General features: G+C 43.7%; 1 protein-coding gene across 5 annotated transcripts in view; it reads left to right on the top strand.

The window, feature by feature from the left end:
* The window catches only part of SRGAP2 (SLIT-ROBO Rho GTPase activating protein 2), a 232,051-nt gene that overhangs the window by 138,169 nt on the left and 71,196 nt on the right, over positions 1-22,686 (top strand). For all 5 annotated transcript variants that reach the window (XM_045787496.2, XM_045787499.2, XM_045787497.2 and 2 more), the window contains exon 5: positions 17,502-17,564. In XM_045787496.2, coding sequence (XP_045643452.1) covers positions 17,502-17,564 — 63 coding nt within the window. The remainder of the gene's footprint in view (positions 1-17,501; positions 17,565-22,686) is intronic.

Below are 22,686 nucleotides of genomic sequence, written 5' to 3'. Positions count from 1 at the left end.
GAATATGTCACAAACTTAGTGTACTCTTTATGCGTCAGGTTTACATAAAAAGTTGACATGCTCTGGCTTGGAGACCCTGACCCCATCTCCTCAACCTGGTGTCTTCCGCCCTACATATTTTGCTTCAAAGCCCTAATGCCACGAAGAATGCAGAACTGATGAGTCCACCCCATCTACGAGCTAGGACATCTTGATTAAATTAGTGGGGGGTGCAGTGGAGAGAAAGGCACAGTGACACAAAGGGCGTTTTGAGGAGCCCCGTAGTGCCTGTGGAGAATGAATGTTCTCGGTAAATATGGCCATGACCTGCAGTTCCACACATGCCAGAGACACAGCTCAATTGTCCCCAGGAGTTGGGGGCTGGGGATGATCAGGAGGAGAGGGCAACCCAGCATGGAAAGGCAGGAATGCAGGAAGGCCCACTGTACCTTTCTTTTTTCTGTAACTTAAGGCAAGCGATTCTTTGATCATGGTCCTTGTTTTGGGTTTGGATCAAAGAGTGCCTTCCTTTCCCTTCCCTCTGCTTCTCACTTCTCCACTGGGCAGCAAGGGAACTCCTGAAAGCACCCTTTGTTTCATGCCTCTTTACACTCCCTTCCTGGGGGCTCCCCAAGAAGATGGGTGCGTGAACTCTGTAGGGCAGTGCCCCCAAGACAGTGCTCACCCTTGTCATTTACCACCATCCTCATCTCATTCATCCCGAAGTCCCAAGACCAAAGGGAAGAACAGATGGACCGTTGAAGGCTTCCACCCTGGCCACCACAACAGTGGGAGAGCAGTGGTAGGTAAGCCCTGGCTCAGCTCCATCTGCCCTGTGGCCAGGGCACTTCAGGACACGTGCATTTGCCATTTGCCCTTTGAACTGCCAGACATCCAGTTACAGCAAAATGGATTTAAAAGCTGATTAAGTTTTGGATTCACTCCCTCTAATCAGAATATCCTAGCAGCTCATTTTTATAGCTCTACCTACACGATTCTCTTTTTCATAGATGGAATCCCCACCTTTTCAGCAGTATACACCTGAGGATTTAAAAACTGATTCATCAAGACTATTCTTTTGACCTATGCCTCTCTTTCTTGCTGTGAAAGTTTATGGCCTTTTGTTCTCTCATTTTCACCCAATAAATAATTATTGGGGGTTTACTGCATGCAAGGCCTTGTACTAGATGAGGAGAATACAAATATGATAAAATAGCATTGAATAAGAGTATGTGAGTTCAAATTCTAACTCTTGTATTTTTTTTTAAGATTTATTTATTTATGTGAGAGAGAGAGAGCATGAGTGGGAGGGGCAGAAAGAATCTCAAGTAGAGTCCACGTTGAGCTGGGAGCCCGACGTGGGGCTCGATCTCACGACGCTGAGATCACAGCCCGAGCTGAACCCAAGAGTCTGATGCTTAACCGACTGCGCCACCTGGACGCCCCTAACTGTTGCATTTAATAGCTGTTCCTATGGACCTCTCTAAGCTTGAACACCCACAAAATGGAGATAATAATAACTCGAGTTACTACAAGGATTAAATAAGGGTATGCCTGTAAAGGGTTAGTGTACAATAAGCGCTAGCTAAATGTAAGCTACAATTCCTATTTTTATGAATTACTCGTTGCAAGATGCAGTCCAGATCCTTGGGAAGCTTATGCTGTAGTTGAAAGGGGAGAAGACGTGCATAAATAACTCTGATCAGGGTAATGTAGATATGATACTGTCCCATAAATAATAGATAGATAGTGGTCCACAGGGTATAATAGCCAGGGAATACAGTACAGGCAGTAGGGGCGGAGCTCACCTCCAGCTCGGCTGCTCAAAGAAGACCTGTGAACCAGTGGCAACTGGCAAAAGCCCTCCTCCTGCATTTAGGATAGATATTACTGGTCAATCACGGAGCTCTTCTTTTTTTCAGTTTTTAAAATTTGAGAAGTATGTAAAATACTTATGTGTCATAAATGAGTAACCATAAAGCAAGCTCACAAGGTAACTGGCCACACAGGAAGTTACGGAGCGCCGTATCAGCACCCTGCTGTGTATACTATACTCCCTGTAGTCACAACTCTCTGTTTCCTCCACTGTCCTCATTTTGTGATAATTATTCCCTTGCCTTTTTTTTTTTAAGATTGATTTATTTATTTTAGAGGGAGAGAGGGAGAGAGCGAGTGTGAACAGGGGGAGGGGCGAGGGCGAGGGAGAATCTAAGGCAGACTCCCCCTGAGTGCGGAGCCTGATGTAGGGCTTGATCCCAGGACCCCGAAATCATGAACTGAGCGGAATTCAAGAGTCAAGGCCACTGAACCGACTGAGCCACCCAGGCTCCCCTCCCTTGCTTTTCTTAAATTACATCTTCTAGTTACCCCTGAACAGCGTAGTTTAATTTTGTGTCTTGCTTCTTTTGTTTGCTATGGTGTGTGAGTTCCACCCACGCTTTACCTTGTTTCTTTTCATGGCTGTGGGGCCCATTTATGAATTCACCACAATTTACTTATCAATGTGCATTTTGTTATCAATGGGCCTTGGGTTGTTTTGCTGTGGGACTAATGCAAACTCTGCTGCTGTGAACATTCTTGTGTGTGCATACCCGTGTACACATGGCCAGATTTCTAAGGTACATGCCTGGTAGTGGAATTGCTGGGTGAAAAAAATAAACGTATCTCCTTCTTTACGATATAATGCTAAACTGTTTTCCAAAACATTATTACTCTTTTTCACCCCCACCAACAATGTATGAGTTTCATTTTTCTACATCCTTGCCAACATTTAGTCTGGTCAGATTTTTAATTTTAGCTGTAGTTTGAATTTTACATGTTTTAATGTTAGCTATTATCATATTGGTTTTAGATTGCATTTTTCTGATTACTAATGAGGTTGATGGCTTTTTCTTATTTTTACTAACCATGTAGATACATTCTCTTGTGAAGTACCTATCCTGAATATTAGTCATTTTACTGATTATATGTGTTAGACATATGTTCTCCTACACTGTGACTTATCTTTTTTTTTTTAATGTTTTCTATTGGTTTGTAAAAGTTCTTAATTTTAGTGTGGTTGCACCCATTTTCTTTTATGGTTAGTGCTTTTCCACCACTTCGAAGAAAGCCTTTCCTACCCTAAGGTCTTGAAGATATTCCATTGTATTATCTTCTGAAAATCATAGTTTTGTCTTTCACATCATGGTCTAAAGCCATCCCCATGAAACCAGTTTTTTATATAGTGCAAGGTAGGGCACAATTTAATAATTAAAAAAAAAAAGGTATTTAATTTCCATATCATCATTGATTGAAAGTTACATCCCTCCTCCCCCACAACCACACACACTCGCTTTTTTTTTTTTTTTTAAGATTTTATGTTTTAATCTGACAGAGAGAGAGCAAGAGCGAGCACAAACAAGGGGAGTGGCAGGAAGAGGGAGAGGGAGAAGCAGGCTCCCTGCAGGGAGCCCGATATGGGGCTCAATTTCAGGGCCCTGGGATCATGACCTGAGCCGAAGGCAGACACTTCACGGACTGAGCCATCCAGGCGCCTCCACACACTTGCTTTTTAAAAAAAGTTGTGTGGAAGATTTACCCCGTGCCAGGCATGGTCCTAAATGCTTTCCATGCAGAAAGCAGAGAGGTGACATTTGAGCTGGGTTTTTAGTGAATGAAAAGGATTTTGTAATTAGAGATGGAAAAGGAAGGTGTTTGTGATTGTTGGGGGGAGCAGGGTGGAAGGACCTTCCATGTGGAAAGAACTGGCTTTAGGACAGAAAAGAGCACAGGAATGAGCCAGGACTCTTCAGAGGGCAGTGGGTACGATAATTTGGTTAAATCAGAGTATTTATAAGGAAAGTAGTTGAAGCAAAGCTGAAAAGAGCCCTGAATGCCCAACGGAGGAGTTTGAACTTTATTCTGGAGAGCATTTGGGTACCGTGGAAGGTTTATTCATAGGAAAATGATGTAATAGAGATGCCGTTCAGAAAGACCGGGCCTCTCATCCAGGGGCGGGGAAAGCAGTGCCAAGAAGAATGAAAAGGAGACAGATGTCAGATGTGTCATGAAGGAAGAGTCAGCAGCTTATGGCCACTTATTGGAGAGAGAATTGGAAGTCAATGATTACTTCTTTCTGTTTTTATGCTAGTGTCACACAGAAGAGGCCAGTGTGGTGTTAAGGAATTTGGGATAGCTGGTGAAGCTGACGTTGTCACATATGTCCCAGGAGCTAGATAGCCAAACCTTCCTTGGACCCCCAAATGGCCCATTACATGTGCTCATTTTTAGAACTTCCTGTGAAGTTCCTCCATTCTGTGGACTCTGGGTCACCAGAGAATGCCCGAGATTTGAATCTGGATTCTGAATCACGACAGCTAATTTTATAGATTCCCTTCATGTGAGGTAGATTCAGCCCCCTCCTGCCCTTTGATGGACTGTGGTTTTTGAAAAGCCCCTAAAGAAGTAATGAGGAACAATATTTAAAACCTCAGGTTTGCTTCTCTTTTGTTTTACCAGAATATTTTGGTTACCATGTCCTGGGAAATGAATAACTTTAAAACATAAGTGTGATAAGCCTTGGTGTTCACCACTATCCATTCATTCTTTCATATAAAGCATATTTCAGTACTTGTTAGGTATCCAGTATTGCACTGGACCTGGTGAGGGCTACATAGAAACATAAAATAATCTCTGTCTTCAAGGCTTAGACTTTGGGTTGTACTTCCAGAAATGGCAGTTTAGGTAATTCAGACCAACCTTCTGCTGCTTTGGAGCTGTTTTTCCCCAGGAGGCATCTACTATTCTAGAAAAGATCACTGAGGGCCAAGAAGCCGAGCAGAGCTTTTAATAGCCTTGTAGGAATAACAGGACAAAAACTGGAATACAAGGCCAAGGAGGGGGAGCCCTGGTAAACTTCTCCAGGCTTTAGAACCCCACAGAGATACAGCTTAGTAGTAAGGGTGAACCAGAAACAGACTTGAGCAGTCTCACAGGACTGAAGCCTAGCTTCAAATTATCTTAATCTCTAATTGGATTAAGGTGATCTAGGATAGTAGTGGCTAGAAGCAAATTTAAATCCTTTCTGGTGGAAGATACTATATCTGCTGAATAGTTCCCACTCATCATTTTGTATGTATAGTGCTTGTAAGAAAAACAGCATACCCACAGGAGATCCATGTAATGGTTTTCAGACAAACTTTAAATTAACTATGTTTAATACATTTATAAAATCAAATAATAACAAAAAACTGGAAATTATAAAAAATCAACTTAAAATGGATTAAAGATGTAACTGCAAGAGTTTAAACTCTTAGAAGAAAACGAGCATAAATCTTTGACCTTGTATTAGCTAGCATTTCCTAGATATGACATGAAAGCAGAAAACAGGCATAAATCTTTGTGACCTTGGTAGGTTAGATAACTTTTCTTAGATATAACACCAAACAAGCAATAAAAGAAAAAAATACGTAAATTGAACTTCTGAAAATTATAAACTTATATGCTTCAAAAGATGCTGTTAAAAAGATCAAAAAGACAACCTGTAGACTCAGAGAAAATATTTTCAAATTATATATCTGATAAGGATCCAGTATTCAGAATATATAAGGAACTCTTATAACTCAACAACAAGAAGACAAACAACCCAATTTTGCAAAAGACAAAAGGCTTGCATAGACATTTCTTCAAAGAAGGTATATAAATGGCCAATAAACAGATGAAAAGATGCTCAACATTTTTAGTCATTAGGGAACTGCAAATCAAAACCACAGTGAAATACCACTTCATACCCACTGGGATGGCTATAATTAAAGAAAAATAAGAAAAGAACAAGTGTTGGCAAGGATGTAGTGATATTGGAACCCTCATACATTGCTGGTGGGATTGTTAAATGGTGCAGATGCTGTGAAAAACAATTTGGCAGTTCCTCAAAAATGTAAGCAAAACTTATGCAAAAACATAACATGGAGTTACCCTATGACCCAGCAGTTCTATTTTCCTACATATATACCCAAGAGAATTGGAAACAGGCTCACAGAAAAACTTGTATATGAATGTTCATAGTGGCATTATTCATAATCACCCCAAAATGGAAACAATCCAAATATTCATCAGCTGATTAATGGATTAAAAAAAATGTGGCATATCCATCCAATGGAATATTTCTCAGCCACAAAAAGGTAATAAGTACTGATAAAGCATGGATGGACCTTGAAAACAATATGCTACGTGAAAGAAGTCAGCCACATGTTGTATGATTCCGTTTGATAAGAAATATGCAAAATGGGCAAACACATAGAGACAGAAAGTAGGTTAGTGGTTACCAGGAGCTGAGGGGAAGGGGTGGTGGTATTGGGAGTGAATACTAACAGGTATGAGGTTTCTTTTTGGGGTGATGAAATGTTCCATAATTAGATAGTGGTGATTATTGCACAACCCTGTGAATATACTAAAAACCACTGAATTGTACACTTTATTTACTTTTTAATTGTGCACTTTAAAATGGTGAATTGTATGGTATGTCAATTTTCTCTCTTAAAAAAGGAAGACGCAAGCAGCAATTTTAGTACTGAAAATATACAGTAACTAAAATAAAGAGCTCAATGTATGGATTGATCAGATTAGACAAAGAATGGAGAATTAGACAAAGAATAAAGAATTAACTGAAAGGTAGGTCGGAAAAAATATATCTGCTAAAGCTTAGAGAGGTCAAAGGATGGAAAATACAAAAAAGAGGATAGAAGACTAATGGGATATGGTGAATGGGCCTAATATCATACATGTGAAGTTCCAGAGTAAGGGAACAGAGAGAATGGGTAGAAACAATATTTGAAGAGATAATGGCAGTGAATTGTCCAAACTTGAGAAAGACCTCAAGTTGCAGGTTGAAGAAGCATTATGAACCCCATGTAGGATAAACAAAGAAAATTACATGTGGGCACATTATAGTAAAATTGCTGAAAACCGTGACAGAGAGAATCTAAATCTTTAAGACAGCTAGAGACAGAGAGAGAGAGAGAGAGAGAGAGAAAGGCATATTACCTTCAAAGGAACAATAACAAGGTTGACAGTGGAGTTCTCAACAGAAATAGTGGAAGATAGGAGACGATGGAATGAAAAGCTGAAAGAAATATCTTTCAAAAGTGAAGGTGAACTAGACTTTTTCAGGCAAGAAAAAATGTGGAGAATTTATCACCAGCAGCCCTGCACTAAAAGGAATACTAAACGGTATTCTTTATGCAGAAAGAAAATTATCCCAGATGGAAGCCTTGAGATGCAAAAAGAGATACTGTTCGCCTAAATGAATAGGACTGTTAAAGAAGTAGTAATTTCATAAGAGGTACTAAGCATATATAAAATTAATGAAAATGGCAGCAGTAGAGTCTATCTCTAAGTGGGGGGGGGGGCGGAATAGGTTTAACAGTATTGTGTAAAAAGCGGTAAGAATATTCATTTATATTAGACTCCGGCAAGTCAAGCATATATTTTGTAATTTAGTGAGGGTTAAGAGTAGAGAAGTGACATCTCTATCAATCTAAGAGAAGAGGAAACTCAATTAATAAGAAATGGCCCCAAGGAAGGTAAGGTTGATTCTGGTAAAGGCAAAACTGTCGGGACATGGAACACAACAGTGGCTTCCAGGGGTTAAGGGTGGAAGAGAGTATCACTATGGAGGGGGGGCAGCATGAGAGAATTTTTTTGGTGGATGACAGAACTGTCAAGTGTCTTAATTGTGGTGGATTTCACAAAACACACAGAATATGGCAGAAGAGTGACTTTCACTGAATTTTTTAAAATGGAAGAGAAAAAGAAGAGAAAATATAAGAGGAAAGGAGGCCGTAGAGAGAGGTAGAACAAATGGCATATAGCCGGTTGGTGGATTTAAATGTATCAGTAATTATAAGGATAAATTGACTCATGTAAAATTAAAAGGTAGCTTGTCAAACAGATTTTAAATAAAACCGAAGTGTATGTTGCTTATAAGAGAAGACATATGCCTTAAATATAAGCATATAGAAAGATTTAAAGCAGAGTGATGGGTAAGAGAGCTCAATAAGATCAGACCAAATAGATTTTAATTCAAAAAGTATTATTAGAGATAAAGGGAGACATTTTATAGTAATTGGAGATTAAAGTTACTAAGAAGTGGTATATACTTAATAACATAACCTTAAAATACATGAGTCAAAAACGGACAGAATTAAAAGAAGGAACAGACCAATCATCAACCCCAGTGGGAGATTTAATACCTGTCTTGATGAATGATTGAACAATTAGACCAAAAAAAATTCAGTAAAGATATAGAGAGTTGAAAAACAGTTAAACTGCCTAAATGACATGTATGGGCACAGTGCCTAACTGCAGACAGATACACATTTTTTTCAAGTGTACCTGGAACATTTATAAAGCCTGAATCAAAGAGGAAAAACCGAAGCACTTAGGTGAAAAATCAGAGCTGGAGATTGGAAATTGCGTTTCAAACTCTGGACATTTTCCTTCTCACAGTTCAATGATTTTTCATCGGAAATGAGGTACTGGCAAGAGGAAAGGTGCCCTCTTCCAAGGATATAGATTTTTTTAATTGTATGTGGACCATGCCGGATGGGAGTGGCAGTGTGGACCAAGTGCTGACAAAGACAAAAGGTTGCACACCCCCTTTGTATCTGAAGAGAGTTGTCACAACCCAGGTCTCCACCCCAGCCCCAAGGAAGTGCATTCTAGCCCTCTGCCAACAAAGAGCTCCACTTGTCACCTACAGTTGTCTTTATGCAACTCTTGGGCCCAGCTCTGGCACCTGGAGTGTCAAGAAAATGGTCTCTCCACAAGTGAACCTCCGGGAGCCTCTTCCCCTCTCTTGACAGTGGGATTCTAAGGCAACTCCAAAAGTACTAAAACTACACAGGTCCTTCAATGAATTGGCTTTGCTGCTGGGTTCCTCTTTCTCAAAGTATTTACTCAGCGATTTTCCCAGTGCCCCAGGCATTTCCTGTACGGGTGCTGCTGACTGTTTTACTTCCTACCAGGCGGCCCTCCTCTCCGTGTTCACGCTGCCAACTTTCAGATGAGCTCTATTAACTCGTGTTCTTCCAGCCTTTTCCCAGCCATCTGGGAGCCACACAGGCATTTGTCCCATCCCTGGCTCCTGGAATTCCTTATTGTGGGAGGGCATATGCTTGCAAGCACCTTATCATTCTGGCTCTCCTCCCTCCCTCCTTCTTGCCCAGTTCCAAGCCATTGATTGTTTTTTCTCCAGCGTTCATTTTACAGTTGCTGAGAGATTTGTGCTCTCATGTTGCCTATTTGCCTTTGTATCTTTTGTCCCCTGTGTCCTTGTCTACCCAGGGCACCACAGTTACCTAGACACCATTTCTATGCCTTTAGTGTCCTGCCTGGGAGATCTTCAATATGACCTCAAGAAATGCTTCGGCACTCGAGATCAGAGCCTGAAGACATTATTACACTCCTGCTAACATCATTATCCAGAAGAGTTAAAGATGGAAATTTGCCAAGAAAAGGGTCACAGTGGTGATTTAAGAAATGAAGCCTCAGACTTGGTTGTCTCTTTCCTTTTAAAGGATGTTTCTTTCAGCTTATTTTCTTAGTATTAGAATCGGTCCTTCTAAGAGATGGAAACAACCATAGAAGAACATTCAGGTTGTTACAAGACTGTTTTAGTTTGTGCCATCTGAGCTCCTGGGAGAGCAGAGAGGACCTTCAGCTTCTTCCTGGCCTCCGGCCCCATCCCTGGCCCTGACCCAGTCCAGTGGGACTCAGTCTTGTCTGAATTATGTGTTTCCATGGCAAGAGGTTCTGGTTACTTGTAATAGAGCAGAGCGAGCATCCATGGAGGGTAGGAGCTGAATCCACAGAGTTCACTGTCATGCCAGAGAATGGATTTTCTCCCAGGGCCACTAGTGTTACTGTGGTTGTTAAGTCTGGCTATTCATACATTGTGGAACTTCTGAAAAAGCCTTGAGGAAATGGCTTTCAGAAACAAGTGCCCTAAAGGAGAAAGCCCCCGGATTTCATTAAACCAGAGCTTGGTAATGGGCAGTCTTTGACTTTTCTGACCTAGGCAGTAGGGAGCTCCTACCTTTGGACATTTAATTTATGACCCCAGTTGAACGAAGTCCCAGTTGTGCAGTTGAGAAGGATTTTTTCTGTTTAATCTTCCTGAAGGGATAGAAAGTAATGTATCCCCCTTATTTTCCTTCTATACCACCTCCCTTCACTCCCAATTTCCTCCTTTCCGCTAAACACCTACTTCCCCCCCACCTTGGGAAAACTGCATATTTCTTACGGAGTCATTGTTACTTTGGTTCTTCCTGAAACTGAGGAGGAGAATAGATTGTGCAGCAGGGGACATAAGGAAAAGCAAAGATTCTTCTTCCCTGTGGGTTGATAGAGCCCTTCCATCAGAGGGAGTTAGCTGCCATCCTGCTGGGCGATTAGCTTCTGGGACCTTCCCAGTTCCACCTGTCATGATCACTAATGTATTGTGTGGTGGAGAGAGCACTCAAGTGGGTGTTAAAGAGGGCCGGATTGTAATATAATAATACCTAACAGATATTGAACATACTGGGTGCCACATTCTGTTTTAAGGACTTTATATGGACTATTATCTCATTATTACCATATTTTGCAGGTGTGGAAACTAAGGCCTGGAGCAGTTAAATAATTTCCCCGAGGTCATGTGATCACGTAGTGGAAGCAGGGTTCAAATCCTGCTCCGTCCAGAGCCTGCATGTTTCTTCACCCTCCTCCACCCTGCAGGTGGTCCTAGGCAGGGTGCCGAAGAGCTGTGTGACCCGGGAAAAGTCATCTCACCTTCTGGGGCTCATTAGTGAACTGTAACCCGAGGGGGTTTATGTGGGCAACTTCTGATGGAGTTTCTACTTCGAATAATCTATCTATATGCAGAAAAGGCAACTATGTTGTTTTATTCTCGTCGTTAGGTGAAAGCAGTGTTTAAGTCTAAACTAAAATGTGATCTAATTGAACAACTGATTATTTCACGGCTCTGATGCACAAAGCAGTGGGGCCGGGCACGGTAGGAGACAGAAAGGGGCTTTAAAAGTTATCATCTGGGGCGCCTGGCTGACTCAGTCAGTTAAATGTCTGCCTTTAGTTCAGGTTGTGATCCGAGGGTCCTGGGATCAAGTCCCACGTTGGGCTCCCTGCTCCATGGGGAGTCTGCTTCTCCCTCTGCCCCTCCTCCCACTCATTCTCTCAATCTCTCTCTCTCAAATAATAAATAAATAAAATTTAAAAAATAGAAGTTATAATCTGTTTGTTTTGTTGTTTAGGCTAAGTAATTCGGATAAACAAGAATCTAATTGAGAAACCAGTTGTGTTAGAAGGTGAATTCTGAGACAGGTATTTTAGGTTTCATACTGTATCTGGTTTCGGACATTTTCTTTTAAGTTCTGACTCCTGTCACTTTGAGCGTTTAACTACACCCATTGACTTCTGAGTGAAGGAGCTACTGGTGAGATTAGTTTTTACGGTGCTGACAAGCTCAAGCGATTTTTTTAAAAAGTGGAATGTGCCTGCTTTGGGAGTCCCTTATACTGAAGCAATGTCATTATAACCTGAAATATCTATTATCACTTAGGCAAATTCAAAGAAAAAGGATATGTTGTAGAGTAGCTTGATTTTTTTGAAGCTGGAGTTCTGTTTCTGGCACACTAGATTCACCATCAAACTTGCTCTGGGGTCAGGTTAAAGTGCAGAATCCTCTTGGCTGAGATAGGGGGAAAAAATTGATCTTGAATAGAAAACTAGCTTAAGAAATTCCTTTTCTAGGGGCGCCTGGGTGGCGCAGTCGTTAAGCGTCTGCCTTCGGCTCAGGGAGTGTTCCCGGCGTCTGGGATCGAGCCCCAGATGAGGCTCCTCCACTGGGAGCCTGCTTCTTCCTCTCCCACTCCCCCTGCTTGTGTTCCCTCTCTCACTGGCTGTTTCTCTCTCTGTCAAATAAATAAATAAAATCTTTAAAAAAAAAAAAAAGAAATTCCTTTTCTAGTAAGGCCTTTGAGACTGGAAGAGTTGTGTTCTGACAGGCTCGGACATTAGATTAATGTCCATCTTTCTCAATGGCTTGTAAATTTCAAACTATTTTGTATACTGCTATATTCCCAGTCAAACCACAAGTGCTTGACACATAATAGGCGTTCTATAAATATTTACCAACAGACTCTTTATTGCTCACTCCTTGAAATCCAGCATTTCCCCCTTGCCAAGATCTAGGAGTTGAACCTGCTTCCAAACATCTGATCCCCCACCTTGAGAAGGCAAGTCATTTAGCGTCTGTCTTATTTGGTGTGCTCCAGTCCCTAACCCACTATTTTCTTTACTAATTCCACAACTTCAGTGTACCCAGTCTTTTTAAACCTGTGCATAATGACTCATTAATGAGTTGTAAAATGAACCTAGTGAGTTATGACTAACATAAAAAAAAAATAGAAGAGAAGAGAAAAGAATAGGAAATAGAATGCACTGCGTGTAGTAAGTACTTTTATTGTAGACACCCCTTTATACACTGGATTGCAATTTTAAAAATGTACATTTTGAAATCCCGGTCTCTCTGGTCTTTAGAAGGTAAAAGCACTTTAGGTGTCCCTCTCATGGCCGCTCCTAGCCAACCTCTCTATAACAGTTTTGCAATTCAGTGTGTTTGTATTTTATACTAGCTTGGGCTCCGCAGAGTATGAAGTTGTAGCTGGAGCACAGCCTTCCTAGAGCCGTCACATGGTATCCTAGTGAGTGTATGCTGAGTAGAAGGAGTCCCTCTGCATACAAGTGTTGTGGCCGAGGTGACATCTAAAATCATGTCTGAGCTCCGACCTGCAGGATCACCACACGTGCACCCCTGCAACTTCACGCACTGCCGCTTGTTTTGATGGGCTGAGGTGGGTTGGGGAAAGGCCAGACACAGTGTTCACCATCCCCTAGAGCACTGGTCCTGCTGCCAAACCCCCACTCCTTTTACCCCTGTCCTCCCCATCAAAAAGCGTTGCAGGCAAAGCTCCAGCTTGTGAAACCTGGCCTCTTTGAAGTGCCGGATGAGTGTCCCTGCAGCAGTCACTCTACATCTGGTGGGGCTTCTCCTGCTGCCAGCGCTTCATAGAGGCTTTGTGTCCCTTTCCTCAGAAACCTGGACATGTAAATTCAATTTTATTTTATTTTATTATTATTTTTAAAAATTTTATTTATTTGAGGGGGGAGAGAGAGAGCACGAGCTGGGGGAGCGGCAGGCAGAGGGAGAGAGAAGCAGACTCCCCACCAAGCAGGGAGCCCGAGGCGGGGCTCGATCCCAGGACCCCAAGACCACGACCCGAGCCGAAGGCGGATGCCCAACCGACTGAGCCACCCAGGCGCCACATAAATTCAATTTTCAACTGGATTTTTTTAACAGTTGGTCTCAGAAGTCTCTGGGGGTGAGGGGTGCTAGCACTGGCAGAGGGAGATACATGCCCTTGAAAATTGGATTCTGTTTTGGAAAACTGCTGGCACAGGCTCGTCGGCAGGGAACTAAATGACCCACTGTTCCTACCTGCTGACAGGCTAAGCCTTGGGACAGCGCTGAGATTAGCTCTCACCACATGGCAGAGGCGTGCCTTGCTCTTTTCTTCCTTTCATACAGAGGCGGTCATTTTGTGCCTGTCAAATAGTACGGCTTTGTAGTACAAATAGCCCATCAACAACAGCCCACCCACCCAGCTAGTGCTGAGCAAAATCACTAAGGGGTAAGTTAAAAGGGGATCTCCCTGATGAAGACCGGTTTGAAAGCCCTTTCGTAATCTGTGTTCCTTGGGAAATGCTGATGGACAGACCCATACAAGCCCAGGAGATGTAGCCATCCAGAGACGAGTGACCAGCCCAGTGCCCAGCAGCCCAGACCACATGGCCTCTTGTTGCCTTGCATTTCGGGCGCTCTAGCCTGTCTTTGAGGGAGGAGGCTTTGGCAGGTTACCGTCTGGGGGAAATGAGGCTGTGCTTTTGCATTTCTGTCGTCCAGGGCTGCTGTCTGTTGGAAAAGGAGGATTCCCTGCCCATTTTGTACACACAGAGCTGGCAGGAGCTGTAGCAATCGCACTGTGCACTGTGCTCTGGATCAGCCCCGCCCCAGCGGCAGGCAGAGTGCTCCCCCACTCCCCCCCAACACATTCTGGCCACACGGTTGTGGTGAGCTTCAAAATAAAAGATCCCCACCTAAGACACCACTGCACTTCCTATCCCAGAGAACCAGCATTGTTCACTGTGCCACATCTCTATTCTAAATTTAGGCATCTTTTTTTTTTCCAGGCAAAGATTACTATGCAAACATTTAAGAGAAAAACTTTGCCCAAAGTAATTTTTTCCCTCGACTTCTATTTGGTTTCCTGCAATGTTTAGATGACTCATTCTCTTCCAAGAAATTTTAAAGAAAAGAGATGAAGGCTGTGCGATGGCGCACAAAGACGGCTCTGTAAATTCTCTTTTTCTTCCCTGCCTAGAAACCTATTGCTTTTTTTTTTTTTTTTTTTTTTAACAGGGACCGGAAAGGCCCTGCGGACTTCATTGTCATGTCCTCGGCCTCATCAGGTTTTGTTGTTCCCGGGATGAAATGTCCCTTTTGTCTTTGGGTGGGGCCCCCTTGTAGCTTCCCAGCCCCAACAGCCCTTCCAGCTTCCAGCGCTGCCAGCGCGGAAGCCCTTCCTGGCTTGCTGGGGCCGTGCTTGCCCCCAGAGGCACACAGTTAAGGTTTCTGAAATGGAGAACCCTGGCCTTTTAGCGTCCGTGAGAGGAGAGGGAGGCCCTGGCCATTTCCTGCCTCTCTCCTGGTGGCGGCGTTGTTCCTGTTTGCTAGGGGCTTCGCGGGGCGCTGCGACTGGGATGGCTTCACGTGTGTTCCGGGCCCAGCCCTCAGCCACGGGGAGCCCTAAGTCAGAGCCGCTTCGGCAGCCTGTTCAAATAAACAGGGATATTAGTTGAGTCGGTCCTTTTCCAACTAATCGGTACACGAAAGGAAACATCTGCCTGGGCTTCATTGCTTTTTTATTGGTGATGCTTTTTCTCCTCCTCCCTTCCCCTTCCCCCTCCTCCCGCAGCTGAGATATTTAAGTCCTGGGTAAGCAACAGGGTAGAGGAATGGGGAGCCTTCTCCCAGAACCTTCGCCATTTAAATGCAAGGAGGTGGTAAGAAAGGATGGGAGGCTGGCAGGGGAGTTGACCTGGAGGCGGGAGGGCAGAGCCTTTGGAGGGCAGGGCATTTGGAAGTGATACTCGTGGTCGCTTCCTGGCCTTGTTGCTGACTCTGGGGCTGGCTGATGAGTCATTTTGCCTCACTTCACCTCCTTGGATCTCTGCTGCTTCAGTGCAGCTCAGCTCTCCTCATGATGGGAAGGAGAAGCTGGTATGTGAGATTCTAGATGAAAGGCATTTCCTCTTGTGGCTTCTTCCAGTGGTTGAGGGCATTGAATGAGAGACGTTTGGGAATGGTGAATTTAAGACTGGCAAGATACCCTGAAGCCATCCATTTTGTAGAGCGTCTCGGTCCCCGAGGAGAACTTGCTCATTATCTTCCACTTCGGGAAGTGAAGCCAACCAACCGAACACTGAAGTGGGTGGTGGTTGCATCTAATATGGACTCTAGAAGCCAGGTGAAATAGCAGGAAGAATCATGGAAGAGCAGAGGTTAGGAGGGGCCTTAGGAACGCATTCGCCTTTCATTTTATGGAAAAGAAAACAGAGGCCTAGAGAGAAGAATCGCGTTGTTCGAAGTTATCTTCTTGATGGTGGAGGAGCCAGGAATAGGAGACTCGTGGCTCCTTCAAGGGTCCTCCCACCCACTTCCACGCTACCCCGTGTAAATGTCCTGTCTCCTCACAGCAAACGTCACACAGATGTTGTGTTCCATAATTAATTCCTTAACAGAAAAAGGCAAAGCGTTAAAGAGACATGAAAATGCCTGAAGAATGTGTAAAAAAAGAGAAAGTTCAGGCTCCCTCCAGTCAAAGGACTGCAGATGACAAGAGGATACCATACCGAACCGTCAAGAGAAGAAGTGAAGGGACATGCTTCTAGGCTTCTGGTGGTACCTTTCATTGGTTCGACTTTTCTCAAGGGCAGTTTAATGGCATAAATGAAGAGCGTTTGATTCAGCAATGTGACTTCTAGGAGAAAAGGAGGAAAGGTGTGGGCATAGGTGTTGCACAAAGTAATACAGCAGGTTTTGTCATAAAAATCTGTAAGCAAAGTGGATGTCCAAGAATAGGAGCTACAGCGATATCATCTTTCATAATGCTCTAGAAGAGTAATATGGAGGGAACTGTTCACAAACACTTGTGTAAGTAAATAAGTTACAGTGTGTATCATGCAACCCCGATTTCATGAAAATCATATGGGAAAATCCTATCACATACGAGATAAAGTGTTGCATGGTGATTTCTTAGTGGTAGGAATTAAAAATGACCTCTTCTTTTTGGATGTTTTTGGTTTTTTTCCCCAGTTTTCTTATTAATTACAATAAACATAAATTCCTTTTGTAATCAGAAAAAAATAGTTTTAAAGTCATATATCTTGAATTAAGCAAGATCGTAAATGATTATGTTTCTGACATGCAAGACCTCTTTCTTCCTTCCCCTGGGAGCGGAGCTGTGCCAGGGGTAGTATTCTACCTTCTGTTAGAAGGGCATTGTTGGTATCTGATTGGTAGGAAAGAACTAGAAGGAGCTGGCAGAAGATGAAATGAGGGCTTCCCCTTTTGATGACCCAGTGATGCCAATCAGCTTTGTCCCCTGCTCTCTTGGGCTTGGCATAAAACACTCAGTATAGAAGGCATGGCTCTTTTCTCCTTCCTGCTTCTTCATTCTTCTTTATTTCTGCTCTTCCATTTGTGTAGTTAGATGCCAGCCCTGGATGGTAGCAGCAAAGAACTCGAAGGCCACCACTGCTTAGGATTAGCAGGTTGGAAACCCCTTAACATGTATTATCAGAGTCCGGTAACATCAGCTAATCTCCAAACCAGTCATTATTGGGGTACCACTGCCCTGGGAGTTTGGGGCAGAAAGAAATCAAGTAAGACCTATACCTCCTTCCTGCTTGGAGGTTCGTATTTGGTGAGGTACTTTGAAGTCCTTGGATGTTTATGTTCTTCTTTCTTTGGCGTCCTATTACACATCTGACTTCCCTCCAGAATTCTTGAGAAGGGTCAAGTGCAAGTGTCTGAGAAAGCTTACTCCACCTGACAACAGTTGCTAGGTAACATGTGGCTTTCAAGCCACTCTTCGGGGACCAATTGAAAAATCGAAGCCTACACCCATTTGCCCTCCACACGATTGCCTTAGCAAGGCTAAAGAAGGGGCACATTTCATTTTATTAAAACTCTTTGAGTAATCTGACCATAATTGGGTCTGATCGGAGTGGTTATCTGATTTGCTGGATTAAATAATGGGCCTTAATTGAGTCTGTGTTCGTTGTAGAGCCAATGCTGCTCTTGCCTTTGTCGCCCCCTCCTCCCCCCTTCTGTTTCCCAATTAACCTCCCTTCCTCTTTTCTTGCAGAGTAAAGAAGTCGGCCAGCAGCTCCAAGATGATTTGATGAAGGTCCTGAATGAGCTCTACTCGGTAAATCATGGGTGCCTGGCTCTTTAACGAGCAGAGGGAAGCAGCATCTGGCAGCTTGTGGCCGTGGTCACACAGCAGCAGCACTGAGCTGATGTTGAGGAAAGTGTATAGTCCCTATTGGGGGTGACTCCACCCATTTCTTTTCTTCACACTCTTATTTTCAAGTCTGAACAAGCCAAAACCTCTCAAAATAAGATCCCTCCTCAGCCGTGGCAACTAACTGTGGGGTTGTTGGGGCATAATCGCCAGAGACCAGCCAAGGCTTTCATCGGCACAACTGACCCCCATTAGCATCAAGCCAGGGACCCCGAACCTAATGGTGAGGAACACAGTCTGCATTGCACCATTAGTATGTGCCTGCCGGGAAGGACTTAGTGTTCAAGGTTTCGCATCAGTTCTTGGATTGATCTACGAGTTTGGGATAAGAGCGGGTGCCCTCGAGGGAAGCACAGGGTCCTAAATGCCCCTGATTGAAGGGGCCGATTCAGGCAGAGAGAGCGTGGCATCTACTCCCTGGGTTTTTAAAAGGCTGAACCTCAGTGAAGAGGCAGGCTTCAGGTTTAGAGAAGAAAATACAATCTGTTTTGAAATGGCTGGTGCTTTAGGCACGTGATGCCCGTGGCTGATGCATGTGTCTTCATGTACAGGAAGGAGGAGATGGTGGTGGTTTCCTCCCCAGCCAGGTTTTGTTAATTTTAATTCAAACACATGTGCACATCGAGGAAATTCCTGCTGCCATACAGGGAATATTTCAGTTGTGTAGCTAAAGCCTTTCGGGGCCCCCTTCTTCAGCAGGTCTGTGCCCGGCCTTTGTGTCATTCTGTAGGGTTGCCCCATCCTGTTCTGGAGGTGAAATTGCGTTTCCTTCCTCCCTTCTTCCTTCCTTCCTTCCTTCCTTCCTTCCTTCCTTCCTTCCTTCCTTCCTTCCTTCCTTCCTTCCTTCCTTCCTTCTTCCCTCCCTCCCTCCCTCCTTCCCTTCTTCCTTCCTTCCTTCCTTCCTTCCTTCCTTCCTTCCTTCCTCCCTCCCTCCCTCCCTCCCTCCCTCCCTCCCTCCTTCCTTCCTTCCCTCCTTCCTCCCTCCCTCCCTCCATCCCTTTTTCCTTCCTTCCTTCCTTCCTTCCTTCCTTCCTTCCTTCCTTCCTCTCTTTCTCTCTCTCTCCCTCTCTCTCTTTCTTCACAGGAAGACAGGCAGTGGTGACATGCATCACAGGCGTTTGGGATCAGAGAATTCCATGTTCTTGATCCAAAAGCCTAGGTGTGGCTCTTTTGTCATGGCAACTATTAAGCAAGTAAATAGGATAGAGTAGTCATCAGACTGGTCTCCAGTGACGCTCAGTTTGTTTGGACTTTCTGCTCTGTGACTCTTTGGCTCTGAAGCCAAGTAGATAGATGGTACTCTTTGGTTCAACTCCCAAGTTTTCATTTCTTTCAAGTGCAGTTAAGGTTTTTTATAAAAATAGAAGCGTGTTGATGTGAACCATTTACAGACTGGATGCGTTTTCCAGAACCCTGTTGTCTTTTTAATGCTTTACGTCTGCACTTTATATTCAGAGCATCTTCTAGGCACCAAGAAGAGCTATTACTCCCTTTTCCTGGCAAAGAATTCACCAAGATAGAATATGACACATGAAGTCATCATATGAATCCTTTTATTTTCTCTTAAGCACTGTGGGCCTCTGCTATTTGCTCTTTCTGGGGAGGAGTAGGATGGATAACCAGCCAACTCCAAACCAGCTCAAACCCAGTTTGCCACTTATGCAGTAGGACTTGAGGTTGCAACGAAAGAACAGTGCCTAGGTATCTGTTAGCTTTGCTCAGAGTCCAAGATCTCCTAATATGCTATGATTTTTAAAAAATAAATAAGTGAAAGGCTATAGTTCGTGCGGGAATGAGGAAGAAAGCTGTGGAACTGGCTGCTCTGGTTTGAAGAGGGCTGAACTGGCGAGTCAGACTGCAGTCTCCAGGCAGTCCAACATCGGCCAGGGCTTTCGTGCTGATGCAGAGCATGAAATCTTCCTGCGGCGTACGAACTGAGAATTGGCGGGGCATGGAGTCCCCTGCCAGGAGGTGAATGGGTATGCACTCTTTTTATTTTTATCTTTGTTTTATTTTATTGTCGTGTAGTTGACACGCAGTGTTACGATGGTTTCAGGCATACAACATAGTGATTCAACAAGTCTCTACCTTATGCTGTGCGCTCGAGTGTGCCTACCATTCATCACCATACAATGCTGTTATGATACCACTGAGTATATTCCCTATGCTGTGTCTTTTATCCCTGGATTCGTACTCTTTTAATTTGTCCACGGCCAAAATACAAATTTGACCTTTTCCTCTAGTGGGCAAGAGGAAGGGAAGAAAGAGTAGAGAACACTAACAAGTTCCAGGGAAGGCAGAAGGGTCTGGTACAGTGATTCTCAAGCATGGGGATTTTTTTCTCCAGAGGACAGCTGGAAGTGTCTGTAGACATTTCTGGTTGTCATGACCAGGGTGGGGGTGTGCTAGATTTCACCATGCAACTATAATCCTGTAATGCCCCAGCAAAGAATTATCTTGCCTAGAATGTCAATAGTGCCAAGATTGAAAAGCCATGGTCTAGTGACTGGAGTCTATCGAACTAGGCAACCTAGACTCGACCTGATGTGCCACGAATTGTAATATCCTGGAGGAGACTGTAACCCCTGTGAGCCAGCTCTCCACACACTTCATATACTGGTGTGTCCAGTCACACTTCCTAAAATATATGACAGTAGTTAAGGGTCAAGTGAGTTTGCATATTCTGTAGGCCATTAGAAAGTTCAGAGGCTAGAATTATGAGTTGTTTCTTCTGTAGGGTGAGATGAGTGTAGGATGGCCTCAATAAGGTGCCATGGCATTAGGGTGGCTGACTATCCCAGTTTGCGTAGAACGGAAGGGTTTTTGGGGGCATGAGACTTCGAGTGCTACACATAGGAAAGCCCTTTGGTAAGCCGGGACGATTGGTCATTCTACGTGGGACAGTGGTTTCATCAAGCAGGAACGTGGCACTGTTATTATATGCTGGCTATGGAAAGCTGCTTGCTGAATGTTCTCTCTTCTTCTGTCTCTCAGAGGAGTCAAGAGAACAAGGGAGATCTTTTTATAAGGAGCTTATACCTCATTTGCTTTTTGGGAAGGCAAAAGAGCCTCTTGCATCAGTGACCCCGTGGGCAATAGAAGTTACCTGTGGGCATGGAATAAAGGAAACCAAGGATATAAGGAACCCACTATGTTCAGTGCTCTCCTTAGCTTGTATCTCCCCTTATGCTCAAAATATTTCTTTTTGGGTGACTGATTACCCAAGGGTTGATAATTTAAGTACTTTTGAATCTTGATGATCTAGGGGGCAGAGCCTTGTTGTTCCCAAATAAAGATGCTTTTGGGCAAGAGGCCCAGACTCATACCATAAGTGGCCAGCTGCCCCTCTGTACCTTCCTCTTTTCTGCCTGAAGGACCTTTGATTTTCCTGACTTGGCATTCTGTGCCAGGGGCTGCTTCCCACAGCTGCCATTCAGAGAGCAACCCTAGTGAGCATTTTCCTCCGTGTGTTTTTTCCCCCATAATGAGCTATCTAGTTGGTAGGCCATGGGTAAGTGGTTTTCATTTTCCAACTAGTGACCCAGGAATGCCTTTGAAGTTGGAGCACACTGCTTCTCAAAGAACTCTGGTGTTTTCTGCCTCAGTTGTACCCAGAGTTTGTATCTGAAAAAGCCCAGCAAGTGCTCACAGGAAGGAGAGTCTGTGGGGGCACGGAAGCCACATGAATTGGCTAAGTAGGAAGAGTCAAGTAAGCCCTTGAATTGAGAAAGAAGAGGTGTTGCAACGCTGGGATGTTGATGCCCTAGAAGCTTTATGCTTCCATATTCCCCCTGAATATATGGCTCCCTGATCTGGTGCAACAGCTATCTGCTGTCAGAGCTGCTGCAGGCTGGTATTAGCACCTGCCCCCTTGAAACAGTGTCAGTGAGAAGTCCCCCAGCTCTGCTTGCCTGTTTGTCTCCAGCACTAGGCACTATGGATACAAAGACAAATAGGGGATGTCCCTGAACTCAAGGCATTTAGTTTTAATAGAAGAGACAGAAAAGTAAAGCAGCAAGTGAAGTATGAGGTGATAACATTTACATGTCTTCCCAGAGGAAGGGCATGAAGTCAGGCTCCTTGGAGAGATATTTGAATTGCATCTTAATTGCTAAGAGCTCTCTTATTATTCTCCAAATGCTCCTTTTTGGTTGTATTCTGTTCTTGTTTCATGATACAATGTCTTTTCATTTTTCCTTGATCTCTCTAGAGATATTACTGCTCTTGAAGTTTGCTTCTTTCTCTATACTTTCTGTACCCTCTAAATTGCTTGTTTTGGTCTTGGCCTTTCATATTAGATGTTTTCCTTACATGTTTGGTAATCTTTAGCTGCCTTTTCATATTTTAAAGTGAGGCATTGAAAAACTGGTTGGAAGTTCTGTGCCAGCCGTCGTCTTTACTGTAGGGTGATCTGACTGGTGTTTCCTTGGGGAAGCCCTGATATCAGTATTTCTAGGTCTTTTATCTTGGATAGTCAGATTCCCCAGATAAGACTCTTCTGACCTCCTGCCTATGTCTGGGACCTGAGTTGTGAAGAGGCCAGGGCCATCACAACATTCAGTATAGAATTTTCTGTTGATCTTCCTATTTTAAGTTCAGTAACCCTAGCCTCAGCTGAGCCTGGTGTCCCCAATCCGTAGGCCTTCTATAAGAGAATATGCCTCTTGTTCTCCACTATGGAGGGGGAAGGGATGGGATCTGGTAGTCCACCAATTCTTAGGCTTCCAGTAGTTTCTCTTGTTTTAGCTTCACCTTCATCCCACGGCCACTAGTTCCTCTTAGGGCTTCTGTGATATAAGTCTGGTTGCTTCTTGGCTCTGCCTTCTTTTGGTTTAGGGTTTGGTAGATCATTCACTACTTGCCTCCCTGCTTTTTATGTGCTTTCATTTTTATTTTCGTCAGTTTATATTTAAAAATAATAACTCTTTTCTATTATTTTAGTGTGGCTTGGGGAGAGAGCAGAGCTAATGGCATGAATTAAGATTTCGGTTTTTGAAGTAAAGTGAATTCTCTCTGTAGAACTGAG

The sequence above is a fragment of the Ursus americanus genome, chromosome 2, assembly GCF_024610735.1.
Source record: "Ursus americanus isolate L20-20 chromosome 2, mUrsAme1.1.p, whole genome shotgun sequence".
Taxonomy (NCBI): Eukaryota; Metazoa; Chordata; class Mammalia; order Carnivora; family Ursidae; genus Ursus; species Ursus americanus.
Note: the sequence above shows the minus strand (reverse complement) of the source record. Positions and strands in the feature narration are given on the sequence as shown.